This window comes from Nycticebus coucang, chromosome 11 (genome assembly GCF_027406575.1).
Source record: "Nycticebus coucang isolate mNycCou1 chromosome 11, mNycCou1.pri, whole genome shotgun sequence".
NCBI lineage: Eukaryota > Metazoa > Chordata > Mammalia > Primates > Lorisidae > Nycticebus > Nycticebus coucang.
Genome location: NC_069790.1, coordinates 70,519,924 through 70,544,221, shown reverse-complemented (window position 1 = coordinate 70,544,221; position 24,298 = coordinate 70,519,924). Strand labels below are relative to the sequence as shown.

Sequence of the window (24,298 nt, the reverse complement as noted above, 5' to 3'; positions counted from 1 at the left end):
ATCTCTTCCCACTACTTCATCATTAGTATATAATGACATTTAGGTGTCAACTAGAGGTTATGTAGGGAATGCTTAGGCTCTGACTGGCAACTCACTTAAATTATCCAACAATTATTTTCAAATCAGGGGTTAACTTAAGTCATTAAGTTTTTCTTTCACTTAAATTAGGACAACTAGCGTGTACTCTAATGGGTTAGAAAAATTAGAGAAAGAGTTCAAAAATATTGCTCACACCATGTCAAAACTTCTCTATGCCCAGTCATCATCTTAATATTCTTTATTAAAAATTGTTCATTCCAGTCTATTGAATGTCTATATACATACGGACTTAACTCTAATTACATAAGGAAATTCAATAAAAATAGTACTTATACAATATTTTATATATTTTATAGCCACTTTTCTATTCACTTATTCCTTTAAATAAGAGGCCCCTGTGTAAAGAACTACAGTTCTATGAATCGTGTTTTTATACATAATAGTCCATATCATTGAAAAGAAAGTGTGGTCCCATATCCTATTAAGATTTCTATCTCACCCAGCGATAAGAGGGTGTCCAACTCTGTTAAGAGTTTCTAATTTTATTGCTGTTTTGAAATCTTCAGACCCATTGTGTTATTCATCAGTGATGAATGAAAACACCCACTTGGTGTCTTCATACAGTTTGTACAATATTATGTCTATTTACAAAAGAGAAAAGGTTTTTACTAATTTACTTTTGTGAAATGAGGATTTTGGATAACAGAAGCACATAATTAAAGAATAAATTCCACATGCTATAATTGGGACTCTGCTTACTCTTTGGCAATAGATGCTAACAATAGTAACAACGGCAACTTGGATTGCAAAACATTACAGGCAAAAAGAAGAAGAAAAAAAAGCAGGTGTGGAGAACAAATGGAGCTATTTTATCTTATTGGTGCGTTTACATGTTACGAGCCCAGTACACTCACTTTAGGTTCCTGTTATCTGAGCTGAGGATGGACGACCTCCTTCTTGCAGGTGGTTATTCAACAAGTCATATTTTTCTCACTATTACACCAGCCGTCAGTACAATGGGAGGGAGACAGGCTCAACTAGATAAGCTCCCAGAGTTTTTTGTCCTGGTCCTCAGTTCACTTGCACTAAGTTGCTACTAGGTAACTGTTAAAGTAACATTTTAAGCATGTTGCCTAAACTAATAATCTAATTATTCTACAATAAGAAATTGGTGGTTATTCACAAACCTAAAGTAAGAAAACATAGATAATGCATTAAAAATGATACTAGGAATGCAACAGCTGTTTTTCTGACTTGCTGGTTTTGCTTACATGCATTTACAAGAGGATAAAGACATGAGAAAGACCAAAATGGTATTAAAATAGAATGGAGTTTTATACTGACACCATTCCTGTGTATGTGTGTGGTGCACTTATTTTTACTCAGATATATGCTCCCTCTTTATAAGTCATTCTATCTTTAGGAAGTAAAAAAGTCTATATTAAGGAAGTGGAGTTTTTCATGCAAGAATTTAGCAGCTGCTTTTTTAGCTCTATTAATTCTACAGACTCAAAGTTTTCCTTTTGCTAAATCAGCAGATCGACCCTCATCTTAGAAGAATAGAAATTGTCTTCTCTAAAATTAAATGGTTTTAACTCTCTTGATCTATCAATTCCACATGAGACTCGACATTGGCCATTACATTATATGTAAGATTGAATATAAGACCTCTCTTGTATTCAAAGTCTGCTATCTGGTCATTTTTACAAGAAAATTAGGTAGAATATTTCATACCTTTATTATCAAGAACCGTAAATGCTAGCAAATGGTAAAAGTTGAGCCATGTAAGAATATTTAGCATTCCCACTGGCATCACTTCAAATTAGAACACAAGATTATTTTAATGATGCGTTCCTTGCAGGGGTCCTCGAACTTTTTAAACAGGGGGCCAGTTCACTGTCCCTCAGACCATTGGAGGACCGGACTATCATTAAAAAAAGAACAAAAAACTATGAACAAATTCCTATGCACACTGCACATATCTTATTTTGAAGTAAAAAAACAAAACGGGAACAAATACAATCACACCGCCTCACGTGGCCCGCAGGCTGCAGTTTGAGGACCCCGTATAAGGCAATACACAAATCAAAAGAGTAGAATATTCTAGGGATTGACTAAGGGGAAAACAAAATCCTGATGTCCACAGTACATCAAAGGAACTCTTGAATACAAGAGCAGTAACTGGGGAAAGGCAACACGAGAACAGTATGTTGGTTACTTTTTGTGATTTAGAGATAAATGAAAATATAAATTGTGTCCCAATCCTTGCAGAGAGAACTTAGACACGTATAACATGATGTTAAACATATTTTAAGTCTGACACATAATTATCTCAAGTTATTGTTAAAACCAATAGTTAGTTTAAAATGTAAAGAATGTTAAAGCTACAGTGTCGTACATACTTGGAGGAAAGAGATAGCACAAGACAGGTTTGTTGATATTCATATTAATGGTCTGGTGTTTCTACACGTTTGGTGAGATGCATTTGCAGGACGTCTCTGCTTCTATACAAGCATTGCTCGCAACTAATTTTCCTCTTCTTCTACCATTTTGCCACTGCTGTAGGACTTTAGCCAAGAGATCTAGCCTCTCAGAGCTTCCGTGCCAACTAATTCATGGGCATTCTGTAAAAAATGTGATAATGTAGAAATTCTGGCAAAAACAAAAGCACTTTGCAGAAGTAACATGTTACTATTGAGAGTTCAAAGACAGGTCATTCCTATTGGGTAAAGAGGGAGGGTTGAAACGATTGTTTCCAAAGATCACACAGCTCAGAAAGGTCCTGCGTTTGCCATGTTTTACAGCTCAGCACATGGCTTCATGGCCAGCACTACCCTAAAATAGCACATGGCTCAGCTCGCAGCACTGCCTTTCTGCACCCTCCTCAGCAACTCCCAGTCTGTGCTAGAAAATGTCTCACCTTTCTGTTCCTTGCTTTACGTGTGTTTTCTTTTCAGCACAGGCCTCAGTAATATGTAAATGAAAATGGGGAAAGCACAGGAGGGCTGGAATTTGCCCCAGCTTGCAGCTCTCTTTCCCAATAACTTTTATATTTCTAACAGTGATGAAAGTAAAACCAAAATGACAATGTTCGTACTTCTTCATATAAAAGATGTTTATGAAATGACAACATCCAGTGTATCTTAGTGCTATACATGTTTAAAGAAGTAATGATATCCACGTAAAAGAATACTTTCATCACTTTTTGTTTGTTTTCTTTAAGAGAAGGTGGAGGCTATATTGAACTTACAGGCATACACTCTGATAAATTTGCATAGAGAAATGAGGAGAGTAAAACATTTATTTTTCTATACTTATCCTTCACCTGAGCTCAGACAAGCTCCCACGGCCACAAAGGGAGCTGTCACCTACAGCAACAAAATAAACATGTTCCAGAGAAGTAATTCCCCTTATCTTCACCTTGACAAATCATAAATTACAGGGGGAATCTGAGATGGTGGGGAGGATTAATTTTATTTCCTTTATTTTTAGGAAGGCATGATGTGCTAAGCAAAAAGTGAAACTCTATGGTGATAACGTTAACATAATAAAATGAGTTCACAGATGTCTTTGTAAAAAGTCCTTCGCCCTTTTGATTATAACTTTTGTGGATCTTGGAACTAATTCTAGTGGCATCTGTGGAAATGGCTCTGGCTCTGGGGTCTGACACTTTACCTCTGTCTCTCCCTTTTTTTGACCTCAAGAAAGTTACTTAATTTCTCCTTACCTCCATTTTATAAGGTCTAAATGTTTGCCTAATTCACAGTTTTGTGAAAGAATGAGATAAGATAATGTGAATTATTTAGGATGGTGCCTAACAGGAAATTCTAATGTCAGTGATTATTACAACAAACACAAAGTACCAGAAATATTTTCAAAGTGCAGAAGACAAAATAGGAGCAAATTCCTATAAAGAATGGGAAAATGCATAACTTTGGGCCTAGGTATACTTCTCAAAACTAAAATTGTAAATAAAAGGTATATAACATACAAATTTATGAATACATGTGAACAACACGTGAACAAATTTAAAATAGGCTATCTAGCATCACCTAAGCCATCTTCATTTGATAAAGAGTTCAATTTACTTAAATATTTAGTCTTATCTGTGGTTAATCTACAGAACACCACACATTTTCCCCATGGAATTGCTCTGGTTGAATGACTAAATAAGCGTAACACTTAAGCTTACTCTTCCGATTCAGAACAATAAAGTATTCCTTTTTTATTTCCAACTTTGGAATGGCTTGGCATCATAACAGCATGTTTTGGCAACAGAATCAAGCTTACCATATTTTGAGAAGACTTACCTAGGACAATAATTATGTTTTTTACAAGAGGAAATCGTGTTCCCAAACTTTTCTAAAAAGTTATATGAGACAGATCATAGCATGTTAATGTAACACATTTCTATCATAGTATTTTCCCAGAAACATTCTTTGCAAAACCTGAAATAAAATTGCTCTCCTCCAATCAAGTTTACAAAAGATACGTTGTTTTATTTTGATTGCCAGAGTCCTAATATACTATAGATTATTGGAGAAATAGACATACAAGGCTATAATTTTTGGCAATTCTTCTCATTTTCTATTGCAATTGTATTCATAACAGTTTTTAACTTACTGCTTTTCACCACAAATTTAGTGTTAGCCTATGCTTATCTCCAAATCACACGTGCACTTACTTCTACTTATTTCAATGACACTGTCACAAGGGGAAGAGCATAGAGAGCTTTTTATACACAAAGCACCCCTGAGTTTTTGTTTATTAAAGCATGCAGGTGTCTTTCAAGACATTTAAGTGACATGTAAGTGAAATCATCATAAAAGGACTTAAGAGAAACTATAGTAACATAAACCCGAGAACTAAATATTTCAGAAGATTCAACCACCAGAGTAAATATTCTCCAAGATTAATGAAGAAATCAAGAACAATTGGCTTTCTTTTTTTTATCTCTTGGGTAACCACAAGACAAACTGTTTTCAACAAATGTGCCTTGTAATGTTAATGCTACCAGAGTTCATAAAGAGACGATTTATTATTTTGCGTTTATTGTCCAATAACAATTCATCAGCTTTTGGGTTTAGCTCACTAGTTCACAGAGTTCCTTTATTTGTTGTTTAATTAACTAAACTCCTTATCAAATGAGGCAGATACTAAAAGATAAATGTTTTGTAAAATTCCACTGCCTTTCATTTATATACTATCAATGACCTGGAAACTTTGGCAGATTTATTACTGAAAATTCAGCACTGAAAAAAAGGCAAAAACAAAATCACAATATAAATAAATGAAAGAACTAATAATTCTATGCAAGTATTGTACCTACTGGTAATATACCTATTTCCCAATTCGAAACTCACACTAAGTCACTTTTATGTTTTTAAACACTGTCAGTCATGTACAAATGTAAAATTTAAGCTTGGGCTGAAGATTAGTCAATATTAACTAAAGAAAAACTTAAGAAGCATTTTCATGAACTTTAAACCATTTGAAAAATTATTTGGCGCAAAATCAGAATTATACAAATTACAAAATATAATACCTATTAGAAGTCACAATTCTCTTAACAGAAGATTTAGGTAACACAATTGCAATTAATTAATAACATCTGAAGTGCATTCTCCCACAGGGCTGATGCCCATCTGGTTGACCCTACACTAGATCAATAGGGAAGGCAAATCTGTAAATCACTGTTTCTCAAACGTTATCACTCCATCATTTCACCACAAAAAGAAGAGCTGGTATTTGAAAGAGAAAAGAGATCTCGTGTTTCACACACCTTTAAATTGACTGTGATGCTTAATTGCCCTGTGATGAGACAAGAAGGAAGGGATACTTCTGAAGTTCCTCCCACAGAGACAGGTACAGGACTAAATTTTAGTTTGGGAGAAGTTTTCAACATGAAAGAGCCAGTAGGCAAGATAAATCCAAGAGAATATCAAGATGCATAGAAATATAAAACAAATGATGCAAATGGCCTTGGTCTGATGCAACTTGAATTTGCTTGGATTTCCTCAAAACATCTTCCAATTCATGAATTTTGATTGAGAAATGGGGACAGAAATTTTGAAATAGAAAATAAATGAAATGGATGTACGTATGCATTTAAATAAGCATACATTCATATAATTTATATGTATGTTAATCCTGTACAGAGCTCTATATTTTGACATAAAGAATAAACCATTTGATGGCTGGGCACAGTGGCTTATACCTGTAATCCTAGCCCTCTGGGAGGCCAGGGCAGGTAGATGGCCTGAGCTCAGGAGTTCGAGACCAGCCTGAGCAAGAGCAAGACCCCATCTCTAAAAATAGCTGGGCACTATAGTAGGCATCTGTACTCACAGCCACTTGGGAGCCTGAGGCAAGAGGATCTCTTTGAGCCCAAGAGTTTGAGATTGCGGTGAGCTAATGCCATAGTGACAAAGAGAGACTGTCTTAAAAAAAAGAAAGAATAAACCATTTGGGGGGGGAACTTAGTGACTTAGTGTGACATATGGATCGGTTGTCATTTTATTAATGAGAAACTTGAAATAAATTTAGAACAGGCATTTCAAGCTATAAAATATTTTTAGAATTGATAATTAATGGTTAAAATTTGTATACTTTAAACATCATTTTTGCCCACGGTAATTTTTTATTATATCTTGGCTAATATATAGTCCATTGCAATAGTTTATAAAAGTATTAATCTAGAAATTATAGAATTACATTAGATTTATTCCTTCTGCTAATCTAGCTCTTAAAAATGTTATCCAAAATAAGCAATATTCTATTTCTCTGATGATTTACTATCCTATAAAGTATCAGGAATTATAGAACTTTTACATTTATAATCTTATCATACTGTATTTTATATAAATCAAAGTAAGTCTTATTCTGCAAGAGTCTGAGTGTGACAGCATTACAATACTAGGAAAAGTAATATTTTAGAGTCCAACCTGACTTCCAGTCACCATATACCATGACAATCACTGACCCACATAGATCCAAAGTTGGGTTTTAAATGATATTACTTATTTTACTTAACTTCCTTCTGTAAAATGTAAATTGAAATTGTCTTTTCAAATACAAACTTGATGAATTATCTCTGGTAACATACTTTTTGTTAATATTTACATTAAAAGTTTGAAGTTTTTTTATAAATAGAATAAAGAACAAAGTTTAGACATCGTTATTAGATTGCCCCATCTCCACATATCCTAGGAGAAATATAAAAAATAGAGAAGAAATTGTACTGCCTCTTTGTGTTTGTTTGATATTTCATAGTTCTCAACTTTATGAACAGAGTATAAGGTATTTTAATAGTTAAGGGGGAAAAGGTACCACAAAGGGCCATCTTCTTCATTCTTCACAATTTATCTGCATAGCTATGGGTTTAAAGGGAACACCCAGCTCAGAGGCTAAGGACACAATTAGAAGTTCCAAATACGGCTCCTTGAGTGCTTATGCTGACCTTGGGGAAAACACTTGGTGACTTAAAAAGAAAGAAAGGAAAAAAGATACTCATTTGACTGATAAGTGTCAGTCATTCTGCTATTTGAAATGTGAGATAACAAAAAGACACTTGGCTATAGGAAAATCTGCAAGTATGTTGTTTTTCAAATGAAAGTCAAAATACTTGTTATGAAACTGCAGTTTATGCAGACAGAGTTGAAAGAAGTAATAAAAATATAAATGACCCTGATGGGCAGGATGGTGTTTCTCATCCATTTCTTACTCCATCCGTCCAACTAGTTTGGATTACTTGACTGACCAAAAGCATCCATCTGTAAGTTGTTTGAAGTACATGCATTAAAGCCCATGGGTAAAGTTCATGCAAACCCTTCCCTCAGAAGACCTTGCACCTTTTATGTATGTGAAAATTTGAAATCACACCCATTTCCCTAAGCTTCTGAAGACAGCAATCAAAAGGATATTTCTAATTATTCTTTTAGGTCCTTTTTCATTAATTAGGGGATTATGCCAACCTCAGGAAATCCTTGTGGAAATAGAAAAAACACTATTAGAACAACACATGGAGTGACCAGTTTTGAGGCGAAAGCCCAAAATTTATGAAGAGAATTTTTTAAGTAATTAGACCTGCATAGCTCTTCCTGCTGCTGAGAATTAGCACAAAGGGGCATTTCCCCACATAACCAATGACCCTGATGAACCTGATGAGCAGGATGATAAATAGTAAGATCAAAGATGTCAGGCATTGAGGTATCATTGACCAGCAACCCCCCTACCCACACATGCAAACAGGAAGAAACCTTTTTTTTTAAAGCACATATTTCAATATTTCAAGCATTTTCAAGAAAGAGAGGGTTCAAGAGTTCATTCTATTAACCAATATTATAAAATAACCATGTCACCCAAAATGCAACTCAGTAAAAATTTTTAATGTTAATCAACCCTCAGCAATATCCTACTTATTTTAAATTTATCTATTTTTGAATCGGGATAAGAAAGAAAAAAAAAGACTTTTAATAACTTTTTTTCCTAGAGATTTATCAACTCTCTTACCATCAAATGTTAAATAAACTCTTGCTTGGGACTGAGGAGATCCTTTTACACAGACAGAACATATAAATACTCCAGCCAACACGCAAATTGCCCGGAATGCCATTTCTTCAGATTTGCAAGTTAATATCCAAGAGGAAATACCTTTAAAAGAGAGATAACAAGTTTGTCATATCTCACTTCACATTTTAAGGATACAAAACAAACAAACAAAACAAAACAAAAAACGAAACAGCAACCTAGACTAAACATCCTATTCACAAAAATCACATCTCAACTTTTGTAATAATGCAAACAGTAGGAGGTGCTGTGACTTCTCAGTTGTGAAAATTTGGATTTGATTCATTTGTGTCTGCAAGTCCTTGTGAAAAGAGAAATTGTTTCATCTTCCAGCTAGTTAATGCTGCTATCAAAATAGAACAAAAAAAAAAAAAAAGGAAAAAAAAGTCTTACTGATTCCCAAAGGATACTCAATATTTTAACTGAACTTCTCTCTAAAAATCCATTACATTAAAAGATGAGAATTGTATCAATAGAACACTAGTGGATGAAAACACTTCCCCCCCTAAAGATAATAGAGAAATCCCCCATGAACATCCATGTATACCCACTCATTTCTATACTCATCAGCTCTTTGGAAGTAATTGTCTCTGAAATGGTGTTTTTATACATAAATCTACATGTGCTCAATCCTTAGTCACTAAAATCACTTGAATCAGTTATCTTCCAATTTATCCAGATGACCAGGCAGCTGTTAAATGATGTAGATGAGGTAACCAGAGACTTGGGCCAAATTCAAATCAATCACCTAGGGGTGAGCAATCCAGGGAGCCATGTATCCACAATGCATAATTCAAATCAATCAACCAGAAAGTGGGCTGTCAAAATCCCAAAAGATAAATCAAAGAGACAAGTATTATGGTTTGAAGCTATAGCTGTAAAACTGAGACATGCTATTAACCCATGTCTGAAGCCCAGGAAGATCAGGTAATGCATTACAACAAAACCATAGAAGCTCTAGTGGCCACAATGTGTAAAATAAACTCAGGACCATAAAAGAATACGATCACTTTATTCCTACTGTAATTAAACAATAAAATGGTAAGGCAGTTTAGTCTAGAATTTATTTATGAAGAATATAACAACACTAATTTTCAATATTATGTGGCTTTTTCAATGAGAAATCTATTTATATTCATTTCTTTATTAAGTGCCACCAACAAGTGGAAAGACTGCTTCATTGGTATTAAAAAAAAGAACAATTACACTAAATATGCAATTCAAAACAAAAATATAAGTTGATTTCCTAGGTAGTGCATGAGAGAGTTAGAAATGAAATTGAATGCCTCTTTTACCACACAGATAGGGGAAACCCTAGAGATGTTTGTGTTGGTAATTTTCAAAAGAAACAGTTTCTTCCTGCTTCCACAACCTCTTCACCCAGTCATCCCTAAATGAACTTAGAAGATAATTGATTTTATGGGTTACTTTCCCTTAATAATTTGATCCTGGGTTTTGCTGACTTTATAGTTAAACCCTCCCCTCCCCCTGCACCCCCGCAACGGCTATTAATATGTCTAACCTTTGCATGTTTATTTAGCTGTCTCACACAATTTACTTTTTTTTTTTTTTTTTAACATTTTGCTATTCCCTGAAAGGAACATATACCACAAATTGCAAAGAATAATACTGGGGATGAAATGACAGGTCAAACGAAGCTAGTCTACAAAGCAATCTGATTTTCACCCTACCCAGTGAGGAGAGGTGAGAGACCAAAAGCCAAGCGTTTTTAATATGCCCCCTCGCTCCGACCCCCAACTCCCAAATAGTACCTTACAACTTCTCCCCTTTAACTCAGCCACAGACGTTCCTCTGGCATTTTCACTTCTACTGATTGAACACTAATAACATGTAAGAAAAGAATTCTTTCACGGAGCAATTTTGCCTTACAAGGCATTGTAGTGCTCAACTTTGAACTCTCCGCAGGTGTCACAGCCTAAAGAAACAACTCAAGCCGGGCTCTCAGCAAGGGGAAGCTTCCCTTACAAACCGCGTGTGCTCTTAAGAAAATGTTCAGGCTCAACACACCAATGTCAATACACAGCCCCAAAAGTTACATTTTGCTAAATGTGTAATGCTGAAAATAAACAAATCCAGCTTACCGAGGTTGGAAGAAATCAGCGCGGAAAAGTCACCAGCTTGCCACGGGTGAGCTCCGTGCGCCTCCAGTCCTTTTCCCAGCGGACTTTAATTTCTAGAGCGTCCCAGCGGTGTGATTCTTTCTTCCTGGTCCTCTGAGTTTCTTTGTAAAGGAATCCTCAGCGCTGCCGTCCGCGGCACCCGGATCCCTTCTCGGACTCGCTCGCTCGAGCACCTCGGATTGAATGGAAAGTGGCCGGGCGCGGGGGGCGAGCGCTCTGGTGTCCGGTTACAGCGACGCGGCGCGCGGCTCTGGCTGCCCCGGCGCGCCGCCCAGCCGGCTCGCATCTCCGGCCGCGCAGCCGGGCCGCATCCCCACGGCCGCCAGGCCCCACCCCGAGCGCGCCCGCGCGAGCTTGGCCGGGAGCCGCGAGGGCAGGGCGGGCCGGGCCGGGCGGGCGCTCGGAGGGGGCGGCCTTCGGATCCAGGAACGCGCGGCCGCAGGAAGACCCGCCGGCCGACTGTGTTCCCTCCGCAGTTCACGGTGGAGTGAACAACTTGCAGGGTGCGCTCCAAGGTTTTTGTTACTGACACGTCTTGGCAAGCAAACGCTTTGCGTGGCCATAAAAGCAAAGTACAACACACTTTTTTTTTTTTTTTTTGGCAAGAGAAGGATCCCCGCATCCTTTTAAGGGAAAGAGATGCGTTTTAAAAAAGGTCTGGAGCCTTGTCCTGGTCCTGCAGGGAATTCTCTGAAATTGGTCTAGATAAGCCAACAATCTCATCCCAGAAGTTTCTCCTTTTAAACGGGTATTGTTTCCTACTGCGTTTCCTTAATGTCCTGAAGGCAGGAAGTCTGTTGACCTCCCCACATTGACTCATACGCGGTACCTTCCCCTCCAGTATACTCCCAAAACATACTTACAAGTGAAAGTATTTCACAATTTTGTAAAGAAAAGCTGTCCTTCATCCTGCCAACATATTTGCATTTACTGAACTGCAAAATCGGGGGTATATTTCCAGCATATACTTTTAGGTATACTCGTCAAACTCTGGAAATCACTTTGCCTTTAAGTGCAAATTATTTCTTCGGACCACAATGAACGAGGTATTTGAGCATTGGGAGAAATGAGCCTTGGTCCACAGAAAACGAGCACTTATTTAAAATCACTGCCGGCCCACAGCCCAGTAGATGTCACTATACAGAGGAAACGTGTGTAATTTCTTCACCTTCTACCTTACAATTTTCTTTACATAATGAAGCAGAATCATGAAATTCTTATAGTTTCCTAGAAAACAACTCTAAGAGTACAAAGTAATTGCATTTATTCTCAGTGAGACAGAATGAAATCTCAGGCAGGAGGAGAGAAGAGGTGTCAGACACCACCTTTTATGTCTAGAAACCATAAATGTGTCTGACTCTGCTGTGCAATTGAGCAATGAAGAGATCTAGCCAAAAAGAATGCAAATACGGAAGTTCAGAAATAATGTTTGGGGGCTAACTCTAGCCCAATCTCCCAACTTCATCTGTGTTTATGAAAAATCTGCAATTCAGTGTGTGTGTTATTTTAGAAAATATTGCATCAAACTATTTTTTGCAATGATTAGTAGAACAGGAGTGTGAGTAGCTCCTTGGCATAAATTTGTAACAATGGATTTATTTAACTCACTATTAAAATCCAGATGTAAATGTGAATAAGGACTATGCTTGTTTCTCTCAAACACTTCTAAAACTCAGCTCCAGGATATATACAGTCTACTCTTATCATCCTACTGATACCTGAGTCAGTGCTTATAAATTAAGGAGTGAAAAGGATAAATGATTAAAAGACAAGTGTGGAGATGAAACCATATAATGACTAATTTAGAAATGGGCAGCTGTTAGTAACTGATTACAAATCCATGTAAGACAGAATTTGTTTATATGTTTTAGTGTTTTTTTTTATGTTTTAGTTTTAAATTTTAGGAAGCCAAGATAAGGAAATGCATGGTAAAATGCATGTCACATGGTGTATTTACAAAGGAGTTTAATTCCAAAAATCAACTTACAAAAAACCAAAGACTTAACTTAATCTCTCACTCATACTCCCAAGACTTTGGAGACTATGACAAATAGCTTACATTTAATCACAGTCTATGAAACTTGTACTTCAATTTCTTCTATTTAGCCTCTTTTCAATGTGCTCCTGAGATTTAATGGTATTTGCTCAGTGCTGAGACATTTACAGCTAGCCACACCTCAAAATGAATCATAAAAATGAGGATAGGCATTGACCAAGAAAGATTCAAGTGCAAGGACACAGCCAGCTCTCATGCTTGCCCTGAAAGGCCACAGAGTGAAATTTTAAGAGAGACAAAATTAGAGAAGCCCCTAATAAGATCTCTCTCTGCTCCCACTGCTCCATTCTGCTCGGTAGCCTGGTCAAAAGAGTACTCGAGTAAGAACCAGTGGGGCCAATGCCACTTTTTTAGTACATGGTCTTTGACTCTGTCCTTGCAGGTAGGAAACCACATGAGCTAATTGAGGAAGCAGTTTATAGAGGGTACTAATTATAAAGTTTGCCACCATCAAAATGCACTCACTTTCATTAAGATGTTACAGAAATAGTGCAGTATCATATACACTTAAGTTTATCTGCCTAGTGAAATATAGTAGTCATATATTTAATATTGTATGTTCCTGAAGAAAGCTCTTTCACCTAAACTTTTTCACTGACTTCGAGTGATACACTTACATTTCTGTAGCTTACACTTACATTCTTTTGTAGCTATAAAGTCCTTTATTTCAAATTTAAAGGAAATGGATTTTTCCATTATGCAGACATGAATAAACTCTACACTCAGTAGAAAAGCTCAATTCTTCAGATACTGAAAATTATTTTCTTATTTAGTCATAACTAACATTTGTAGTGATAAAGCATAGACCATAAATTGGCCAGGCATTTTGCATTTTATTTGTGCAGCATTCTTTGTGGAAGTTACTATTTTACATAATCAAATATTGAAGGTTTACTCAGAGTCCAGTGGATAGGAAGTATTGGAATAGAAACAGAAATTCAAGCATGATTGACTCAATGTGCTAATGTGCTTCATTAGTTCCTCTCCTCTCCTCTCCTGCTTAACTTTCTTTTCCTCTTTCTTCTCTCTCTGCTTTCTTTCTACTTTACTCAATTTCCAGATGGCAGCCTTTAAAATTTCCTGAATTATGTCTTTAGAATGTCTGAACTTACGGCGATAATTTCCTTTATTTACATCAATCAGCCTTACTTCTCCTTAAGTTACAGTAGCAGCAGCTCTGAGACCAAGCTGGTCAAACAGGTCTGCTCTAGAAATCTGGCTGTGGAACTGGTATGTGCATAATTGATAGGATTTAGTACTTCCTCTATCAAAATCATTTCTAATTTTTCAGTAAGATGAGTGTATATTAACTTTCATTCTTAATCCATTCCTAATATATATACCTGACCTTTGATCTCTTTCTCTGAGATATGTACTAGACTCTATACTTCTTAAATTGTAGGGCCTGGAACTAAATAAACTGAAGGCAGTGGTTTGTTCTGCAGAGGAAAACTGACCAGAAAGAAAAATTTAATTGTATGTTTCATTGTACCTTTGTAATTTTTAACTAGATGAGTGTATAAGTTACTACAAAATTCAAAGTTTAGGTCTTCAATTTCTTTGAACGTGTTTAAATATGTTAAATACCTAGAGCTCAATATTTCCCAACTCAACCAAAATAAGAGCATATTGCCTCTAATGTTTATATATTACAGTATTCCATGTGTAAAGCAGAGTAGGAAAGAGTATACCAGTGATTTTACTTTAGTACAAAAGTATTCTGTACGTTATAGCTGTTGTGACCATTCACACTTTCATCATAGGGGTAAAATGTAAGCTTTGTTTTGTTCGATTGGACTATTTCATGTGAAGCCACAATGAAGATAGAGCATATGCACACACCTGCAGGAGCAAAATATCCTGCAGTTATTTAATAAATCATGTTTGCTAGTTAAATATGTGCACACACAGCCACAGTCAAGTATGTCTTGGAGAAGAGTCAACGGCTTCTATGGAGCTATTGTATCTCAAGCTCTCTTTCACTTCACCTGGGCATACAAAACCCTTTCCCATATCTATTCTCACAGGAGAGCCACAAGAGGCCTGCATTAAGTGCCTCTGATTGTCAGATGCATGTAATGAGGCTCAGAAATAATAACCCGCCGGAGCAATGAATGCAGGACTGTTAGTTACGGCTAATTGACTCTCATCTACAGGCCTGCAGCGTGGTCAAAGGCCTTTTTATGTAATCCTCAGATTTTACTGTTTTTCTACTATTCTCAGACTTTAAACAGCTGAGGAGAAAGTAAAAAATAAAACTGTGTTCCCAACTTCCACACGATAGCAGGTGCATTCTCATAATGAAAATCACAATGAGAAACTGTCATCCTCTCTACCAGGATTTCAAAGAGGGAGAAGAGTATGTAGGAAATTTGATAAGAATAACCACCTATTCAATTTATTTATTTTCAGTTATTGACATTTGAAATGTCAGTGTCAGGTGGCACCTAATAACTATAAAGAAGGATGAACAATTTTCATTTTTTAACAAGCATGACATAATTTAAGATCTCTTGAGGAGTATTTCCATTACCTATGTTCCCCTTGTGGGTTATGTCCATTGCAATGGGCTCATTGTACTTTGGACCAGAAGTGTACCAAAGGGCCAGTCTGATTTAAGGGACATGGATTGTCAATAAACATTTTGTAAAGTATATCTCTTTCAGTTTCCCTAACATCCCTAAAAGGAACATACAAGTATCTGTTATGCAAACAAAAAACCCAATTCAGAAATTTGATGCCCCTAGGTAATAAATTCAGGTCTCCTTCTCACAAAGTCCATATGCTTCCTTCTTTCTACTATTTCTTGGTGTATTAATCTAATAAAAAGTACAGTGAACAGGAAAGGACAATGGAGACCTTTACTTTTCTAGTAGGCTATTTGAGTCCTGAAGAAGCTTTTCTGGTTTTGTTGGATGACGGTCACATTCTCGTAGATTTGAATGATTAATGAGAACATTGTATCTTCACTATTAAATTATAGACAGCTCAGGAGTAGAATTAGTGTCTACCATTCCCTTCTATCTTTTAGAAAACCTACAACTGAAATGATGAATGAACGGACTTGGCAGAAGAATGAAAGAGTTGAATGAATATGGATAGAGAGTGTGAGGGAATCAATAATAAATTGATCAGGTAAACTATCACATATTATAAAACAGAAAACCACATAAATTCTGTTATCATACATCCAAGTACATTTATACTTATGTGAATTGGCTATATTCCCTTTGAATATCTAGTTTGTTACTTATGTAAATATAGTAAATGACAATCCACAAACAAACTTGCCGCAGTGGATTCAACTCCAAGTAACAGGAAGTTCATCAGTATCAGGGAAGGTCAAGTCTGATTTTAAAATTAAAAGTGACAGGTCATCTATTCCGTAAATTGTCACCAGGGTTACCTAAAAGTCTTTTGTTCGTTTACTGGTTTACTGAAGGATAAAGATCCAGCTTATTTCCTTGGCTCATGCACCCCCTTTCATTGCTTTCTCGCACTCTTTCCTCGCGCGGCACCCTGTACTCTATATGTGGCACACGTCTTCCCGCACCATACTCCACACCATGCCTCCTCACATTCCCGTGGCTCTGCACTCCCTCTTTCTTCTCTTTGACCCCATCTCATTCCACCCAGTAAATTCTTCATCATTTATTTACATTCATCTCAAACATACCCTCAGTATAGCACATTCCCTTTCTATAATTCTAAGCAAAATTAGTTACGTCCTGGATAGTATATATAGAATTGTAACAGTATCAATTTTGATGTCAAGTAGATTTTGATTTAAATCTCCGATCTCCAATTTACTAACCCTATATTTAGGGTATTTCTTGGTTTGCAGTTTTAATTTTTTTATTTTAAAATGAAGATTAAAACAACTACCTTTGATGTATTGGTCAATGAAATACTATGATGTGTGCTAATACATTTTCTTTCATGTCTATGTTCTCATAAGCTTGTTTGTCTATCACTTAGTGTTGCAGTTATGTGAACATTTTCTCCATTGATTCTCAACCACCCCAGAGCAGGACATAGGAATCTTAGACATTTTGTACTCATTGGCAAAGCCAAGTTCCAGGATATAGTGACAGATAGATAAACGACTGCTCAATTAAATTAAACTTGTCTTGCAGTGATGTTTCGTGGCCTAAAATACTAAATAAAATGTGATCATCACTTATAGCATGTCATTTTGACACATGCAATTTTTTAAAGACACTCAAGTAATCACTTCCCAAAGTTCATAATTTTACTCTGTAAGGTAATTATGTTTGTATTACTCCCTTAAGTTTTAATTTTATTTGGAGTTTGTAAAAACTGTGGAACATTTGAACAGGGTTGGTTCTTCACATTCAACTGCTACAGGAACAGTCTGAGTTAATGTTAAATTATTTTCAAATTTAAAATTAAAATTCAGTAAATACGTTTTGAGTTTTCTATTAATAAAAATCATTGCAAATTATATCACAATAAAAATAAAATATGATTTAAAAGAAACTATCAGCAATTCTTATCATAGAAAAAAAGTAAGTACATATCCAAATGATTCCTTTAATAACACTGCCCCTGATGCATTAAAGTTAAAAAATTATATACAGATTTTCAGAAAATATCTGTGCTTTAAATGAAAAGGTATTTATAAAAAAATAACAGTAATACTTGTTACTTAATTTTAAGTTATATGATAGGTAGACTAACTTAAAATTTTTGTAATTACCAGCATATTGAGGACTATGTGACATGTGACATATATTTATCTATAAATAATGTGTCAATTGGTAGAAAAAAAGAATTTGTACTTTATTACTATAGAAAATATAAAAGTTTTGTGAAAGTAAACCTTGTCAGGAGATATTGTGCTATGTCTGCGGAGTTAAGGGCTATTGTTGCTGCTTATGTCACTGGTCCCAGTATAAATGTGTCCCCGAAACTTCAGAAAAGTCTCTTTTTAATTACTACATCGCCAATATTTTATTTAGAGTATTTTCCTTTCAAAATGAGCCATTACTTCTTTCCACCTTTAAAAATCCTAGTCCTCCCACATACTCATACTTCTGAAGAAGAATTTTCTTAAATTTTTAAAACTTTAAGAGAAAAACATTAAAGTGTGTTGCAATTCTGTTACTACTTAGGCAGTGTATTGAAGTCATGACCTCGGTTTTGACAGTACACATTAGATTTGTGTATCTAGTTAATGACGTTGCCATTTGTCTATGTGTTCACATATGGACCTCACTGGAAAGGTTTTCAAAGTTTAACAGCCTTTGATATTGGGAAATATTTTGTTATTTGACTTTCATTAAATTTAAGGCTCTTTCATATGGATAAACTGGTTCCACTATACTGCTTCTCCATGTGACTTATGTACTTTATATACTAGACACACACACTGGGGTATGGGTGGCTTAGGTATGGGACACATTTATACAAAATATAAATGTATTTAATTCTTTTAGTTTCTCATTTCATGTAAAGCCCTTTAACCCCATAATCATCTGTTGTTTTCACTCTTTTTTGCATTTTCTCTCATGTCAGTTGTTTTGTAAAATTTATATCAATTATTTAAATAAAAACACAATATGGTGAGAATATTTGAAAATTGAAAAATGGGACATTACTTTTAATGATGAAGGTAGCCTTTGACAATACTTCAAACAATGACTAGTCCAGTGTTTATCTGAGATCGCTGTATATTTTGAAGGACAAATAAATGTTCTCTGATTTTAAAGCTTAACATTTCCCCCAATATTTAGATTTGGACAAAAAAAAGCCTTACTTCACTGCTCAATTTCACTATTTTTAAATTAAGATCCAAAATTGTAGATTGACATAAAATTAAGTTTAAATCTTGTTTCTTCACGTATTACAATCTTGACATTAATCAAGTCACACTGATGGCCCATATTTTACTGACTTTGTCAATTTATTAAACAGTTTAGCTCAAGTAAATGTATTCCTGTTTCAATAGAGGTTTTCAAAGTGTTTCTAATATTCTTTTGCAAATAAATACAGTCAGCTACCCTGCTGCCTCTTCCCTCCTCTACTGATCTAACCCCACCCTCATCTCTGAGCTCAAAACTATGCCTGCTGTGGAAATATGGATTCGTGTAAGGGATCAGTTTTGTTCAGCACGATGCCACAGAAGGGTGGAAGTGGAAGGGAAATACTTTAGGTTCTATTTCCATTACTTTATAATAGAGCTGTATATTAGTTCAGTTTGTTTTCTTACATCTTAAGGAATTTTGCCAGGAACAGTGCTCTTAACATTTCTATCTTGTATTTTCATCATATCCTACCTCCTTCCTCTCTATCAAGATTTGAAGGCAAGGAAGAGGTAAGTAAGGAATTACATCTGAATGAAACCTAGGAAAGACAGAAGGCTGCACTGAGGATCTCTTTCCCTTCTCACCCCTTTCATGCTACTTGTAAGGAATCTGCCTATGAGGCACGGTCACAGGTCGCCATCATCTAGCTTCGGTGCCCATGCGTCCTCTCTCCATGCAGGCCCGAGACTCACTGTCTCACTCTCCGTTTCAGTGGCTCTCTGAATGATACCAGCATCCCTCAGGAGGAACTGTGGGTTGAATTGTGTCCTCCCACATGACATGTTGGAGTTTTAAGTCTCTCGTGAAGACTTGCATGTGACCTCACTTGGACATACATATGTTACAGATGTATTCAATTTAACATGGAATCCTTAGGTTGGCTCTTAATCCAATGTGATCCAATATTCCTGGTGTTTTTAAAAGAAGAAAATCACATGAAGACAGAGGCAGAGATCACAGTCATACTGTCATAAGCCAAAGAATATCTATGGCCACCAGAAACTGGAAGAGACAAGAAAGGATCCTCCTCTAAAGACTTTGAAGGGAGCATGCCCCTGTTAACACCTTGTTTTTTAATTTCTAACCTCAGAATTGTGAGATAATACATTTCTTTGTTTTAAGCTAACCAGTTTGTGGTACTTGGTTATGGCGGCCCTAAGAACTTAATTAATGTTCATTTTCTGCACATGTTCCCTGCCCTGTATCTTCTTTCCCCTGGATCATACTACTTGTTATAAATTAACACTCTATGAGAACTTGGACAAGTTCTCAGTCCTCTCTGAGCTTGAGACTTGTGACTTGTTGAATATTTTCCTTTCATAATTGTGCAGTTAAAACAAATAAGAAACATAAAGTATCTGACATGTAGTAGCAATTAATGATTACTTCACTCCCTGCTTCAATAATTTCTAATAAATTTTTGATTAAAGAAATATGAAAATTTCCAATTCCATCTTTATTAATGAAGTTCTTTCAAGATGTATAATCATAAAATGTTTTATTAAAAGATGAAGTTATACGTATTTATTAGATATCAGTATGAACTTGTGTTGATCTGAATATGTAAATATATGATTATCAATATATGTGAGTTGACGCTGATATAATTTCAGATATTAATGTGTAATGGTTCATTGTACGTGTTAACTTGTCTGAGCTACAGTTTCCTACAGTTTGATTAAATATTATTCTAGTTGTTTTATGAGGGTTTGCGGGGATTAAATCAGTAGATTACAATTAATGGATTTTGAATAAAATAGATTGTCCTCCACAAGGTGGCTAAGTGCCGTTTAACCCCCCGAAGAACTGCAGAGACCAAAAACACTGCCCTACCCCACGTAAGGGGAATTCTGCAGCAGCCCTGAATTGCAGCTCCATTTGTGTCTGCGTTTCCAGCCTGCTGGCCCATCCTAGTGACTTTGGACTAGTCAAGCCTCCTTAACTGCTTGAACCAATTCCTCATCATAAATCTTTATATATACAGAAGGTGTATATAAAATGTAGAAAGGAAAACAACTGTATTAAAATTGTAATACTCAATATATACCAATTATGTTTGCTATTTTATATATTATATCCCTTATAATTGCACATGTCAAATGTGACTTGAGTATTATAATTTTAATAGAGTACTTTCTCAAAACATGATTGCGTTTTTTGCCTTCTCTGTATATTTGTGGCACACCCACATAGCCTATTGGTTCTATTTCTTTGATGAACATAATACAGTCTGTATATATGGCTTAGCATGCGTACAGATACAGCTTAACTTTATCCATTGAAAAGTCCTAGAAGCAATGATATCACAGTAGCAACAAAGCACACACAAAACCCAGACATTTATTTCTGAATTTTCTTCTCCATTTAAAAAAGTGAACATACAAAAACCACGGGGTTCTTTGAGGAAATGGTTGAGACTAGGACCAGGGCAGGAAAAACAAAAGAGTTCCAGCACGTGAGGAAGTGCTCAAGAACAAAAGAATGGAGACACTTCAAAGGGGCAGAAATAATCTAAAATAGCTTTCAAGGGCCAAAGCTGGAAAAATTTGAACAAAGTAAGTATTATATTACTGGATGATGACCTACAGTTTAAAATAGGTATACCTGAGTCCATACTGATGCAAAACACATGACTGACTGAATAAAATGTCTTACAGAAGATTTCCACATAAAATGTAGAATTCCATAAAATTTACAGCTAAATTTTTAACTGCTACATTATGTGTTTTATATTTATTTATATTTTATTATATATATAATATATAATATTATAATATATTCCCCAATACAGGAAGGAGAGAGCTTAATTCCTACCCCCATGCCCACTGGATGGTGGCTTAGACTTACTGACACATTTCCGAAGTTCAGACCAGGGAAAAGAATAGTAGTATAAAAAGCACAGTGGAAAAACTTAGCCAAGTAATCAAGGTGAACCTAATGAGTGATGCAGCCTGGATATCACGCACTTCTGATGCAATATGAAGAGAATCTTTCTAAAACCTCTGTGGTAATCTTTCCAAAACCCATAACAAACTCAGACTAGGAGGCATTGTACAGAGTACCTGCCCGGCACTTCTCAAGATGATGGAGGTCCTGCAAAGGGAGGGAAACAGAAGAACTGCCACAGACAAAAAAGACGAGTGACAAGACAAGAAAATGGAACGTAGGACCCGTGGTCAGATCTGAAACAGAAAGACGACATTAGTGAAAAACCTAGGGAAGTCCAAATAAAGCCTGGAGTTCAGTTAATAGGAATGTCCTATGTCAATTTCTTAGTTTTGATAAGGCTACCATGGTACCTGAATGAGAGTTTTGAGAACTGTCTGTAATAATTCTGATGCCTTTTTGTGACTCTAAAATTATCATGAAATAGAAAGTTGTTTTTTTTTAATTAGCACCAATCTAAAATATATAGAGAGAGGAGAAGGGCTTATAGTAAATAAAAGTAGGTTTCAGGGCAATATTTCTCTTTCTCTAGTCTTCTACTTTAAACATGTGTCATGGTCTATACTAATATTTCTTTTTTTTTTTTTATACCAGGAAAACTGTTTTGTTTTGTTTTTTGTAGAGACAGAGTCTCACTTTATGGCCCTCGGTAGAGTGCCGTGGCCTCACACAGCTCACAGCAACCTCCAACTCCTGGGCTTAAGCGATTCTCTTGCCTCAGCCTCCCAAGTAGCTGGGACTACAGGCGCCCGCCACAACGCCCGGCTATTTTTTGGTTGCAGTTCAGCCAGGGCTGGGTTTGAACCCACCACCCTCGGTATATGGGGCCGGCACCTTACCAACTGAGCCACAGGCGCCGCCCTATACTAATATTTCTTAATTAAAGAATATCTTTGGTGTTTGTGGAGTTATAGATGACAGTAGAGACCTTGGATTTCACTCTCAATAGTCTCTGTGAGAGGCAGTTTGCTATTATTTTTTATTATTTGTTTATTTTTCTTTATGTTATAAATTACATTCATATACTTTTATTCTTATTCCATCAATGACAGGCAATGTCTCTCAAATATCCATTTTCAAGATGCGTATGTTATTACCACCCACAACATTTTGCCCCAGCTTTCCTCAGATTTCCTTTCTTTAGTTGCTAAAACATTTTATCAGGTGCTGCCAAAAATTAGTTACATTTTATTCTGCTTTGTAACTAAAATTAACCCTTCTAATTTTTATCTATAGTGTGGTTTATACAATTGAAAGCAATAAGAGGTACTTTTGTTTATGTTCATCGGAATAATATCTGTATGGCATCGCGGGTAGGCTGTGATCACATTTTCTTTTCTAGTGTTATTTATTCATTTTTCCATTTCTATTTTTTTCTGGAAATAAAGGGTGATTATTTTTCTTGATAGCTTTTATCCGATTTGAGGTACTTCGGAATTCTGAAAAACAAACAAACAAACAAACAAGAAACTATGATTCCCCTGCTTTTTCCCCTTCTTAAACAATTCTCTAACTTGCTATTCTTCTATTTCAGTCTAAGCTGATTACCATTCTGGTACAATTCTGTATGACACTCACGGATGGAATTCTCTATTTTTTATATTCCATATCTCTTGTCTTCCTCTTTTTATTTGTTTGTTTGTTTAATCACATTTTTTATGGGACTTGCACTTCAGGAACTTCCTAAGAAATCCTATGTGGAGAGTGACATTGTGCCAGCCTAACTATGTGCAACATTACTCTGTCCACCATCTTTCTATGATGAAGACTGGTTAACGCAGACGATATTATAGCATTTTTTCTCCCAGCATCCAATTTTGCTGTTAAGAAAACTGAAGCCAATTTGATTATTACTTCTTTGTAGTTGACTAGTTTGGCTTCTCTTTTAGGGATTCCTCTTTGTCATTGGTATCGAAATTTTGCGATATTTATCTTTTTTGAAAGAAAGCATGCACATTTGATTATATACACGTATGCTCAGAAGTCATACTAAGTGTGAAAACTGACAGAAAGGACCAAATGGTTGATACTTCTATATCATCTTGAAATTATAGAAAGAATAAGGATTGAGAGCACGGCGCGACAGTTTATGACAGGAGGAGAGGAAAGGTACAGGTGTGCCTTTTACACACGCTGTGCCAGCACTCAAGGGGCCCTTTTGGTCTATGCCTGTATCTCTCAGTAGTTACGGTCTATTAATTTATTTTTAATTATTTCCCTTGTATTTTCTCTTTTCTTGCTTTAGAACTTTTACAATTAATATTTAGTGCCCAGAATTGATCTTCTATGTCTTTTTTTGTAAATTCTATTAACTTTATTTTCTAAACTTCCTAATAAATTATTTTGCTGAAAAAATAAATTGTGAATTTCTAAGACAGATTTTGTGTCTTCTGATTATTTCTTTGTCATAGAGGTCTATAATTATATTATCTATACAGTATATACAGGGTGCCCATAAAGTTTGTGTGCACTTTAAAATAGACAATTAAGTTAATGGACACTGTGTACTTTAAAGTATCTAATAAGCCCTGTTATATTTGTGGATGTTTTGTTCTTTTTGTGAATATTTGTTTCCCCAGTGTCGTTTATTTGTTCGCTTTGCCTTTGTTAAGTTGCAGATTTCTCTCATCTGTCTTGTGAGTGTGGTTATCTACTTGCAGGGTACATTGTCATGAGTTTTTCTGATGTATGAGAAACCTGATTCCACACCCTTTGTGTTA

The 24,298-nt window shown here is 35.8% G+C and overlaps 1 protein-coding gene across 1 annotated transcript in view; it reads right to left on the bottom strand.

The window, feature by feature from the left end:
- Window positions 1-11,054, bottom strand: part of SEMA3C (semaphorin 3C) — a 169,478-nt gene extending 158,424 nt beyond the window's left edge. Inside the window, exons 1-2 of the mRNA XM_053609705.1 lie at window positions 10,710-11,054; window positions 8,551-8,691 (exon numbers count right to left, since the gene is read on the bottom strand). Coding sequence (XP_053465680.1) covers window positions 8,551-8,653 — 103 coding nt within the window. The 5' untranslated portion in view covers window positions 8,654-8,691; window positions 10,710-11,054. The remainder of the gene's footprint in view (window positions 1-8,550; window positions 8,692-10,709) is intronic.
- Between the last annotated feature and the right edge of the window lie 13,244 nt (window positions 11,055-24,298).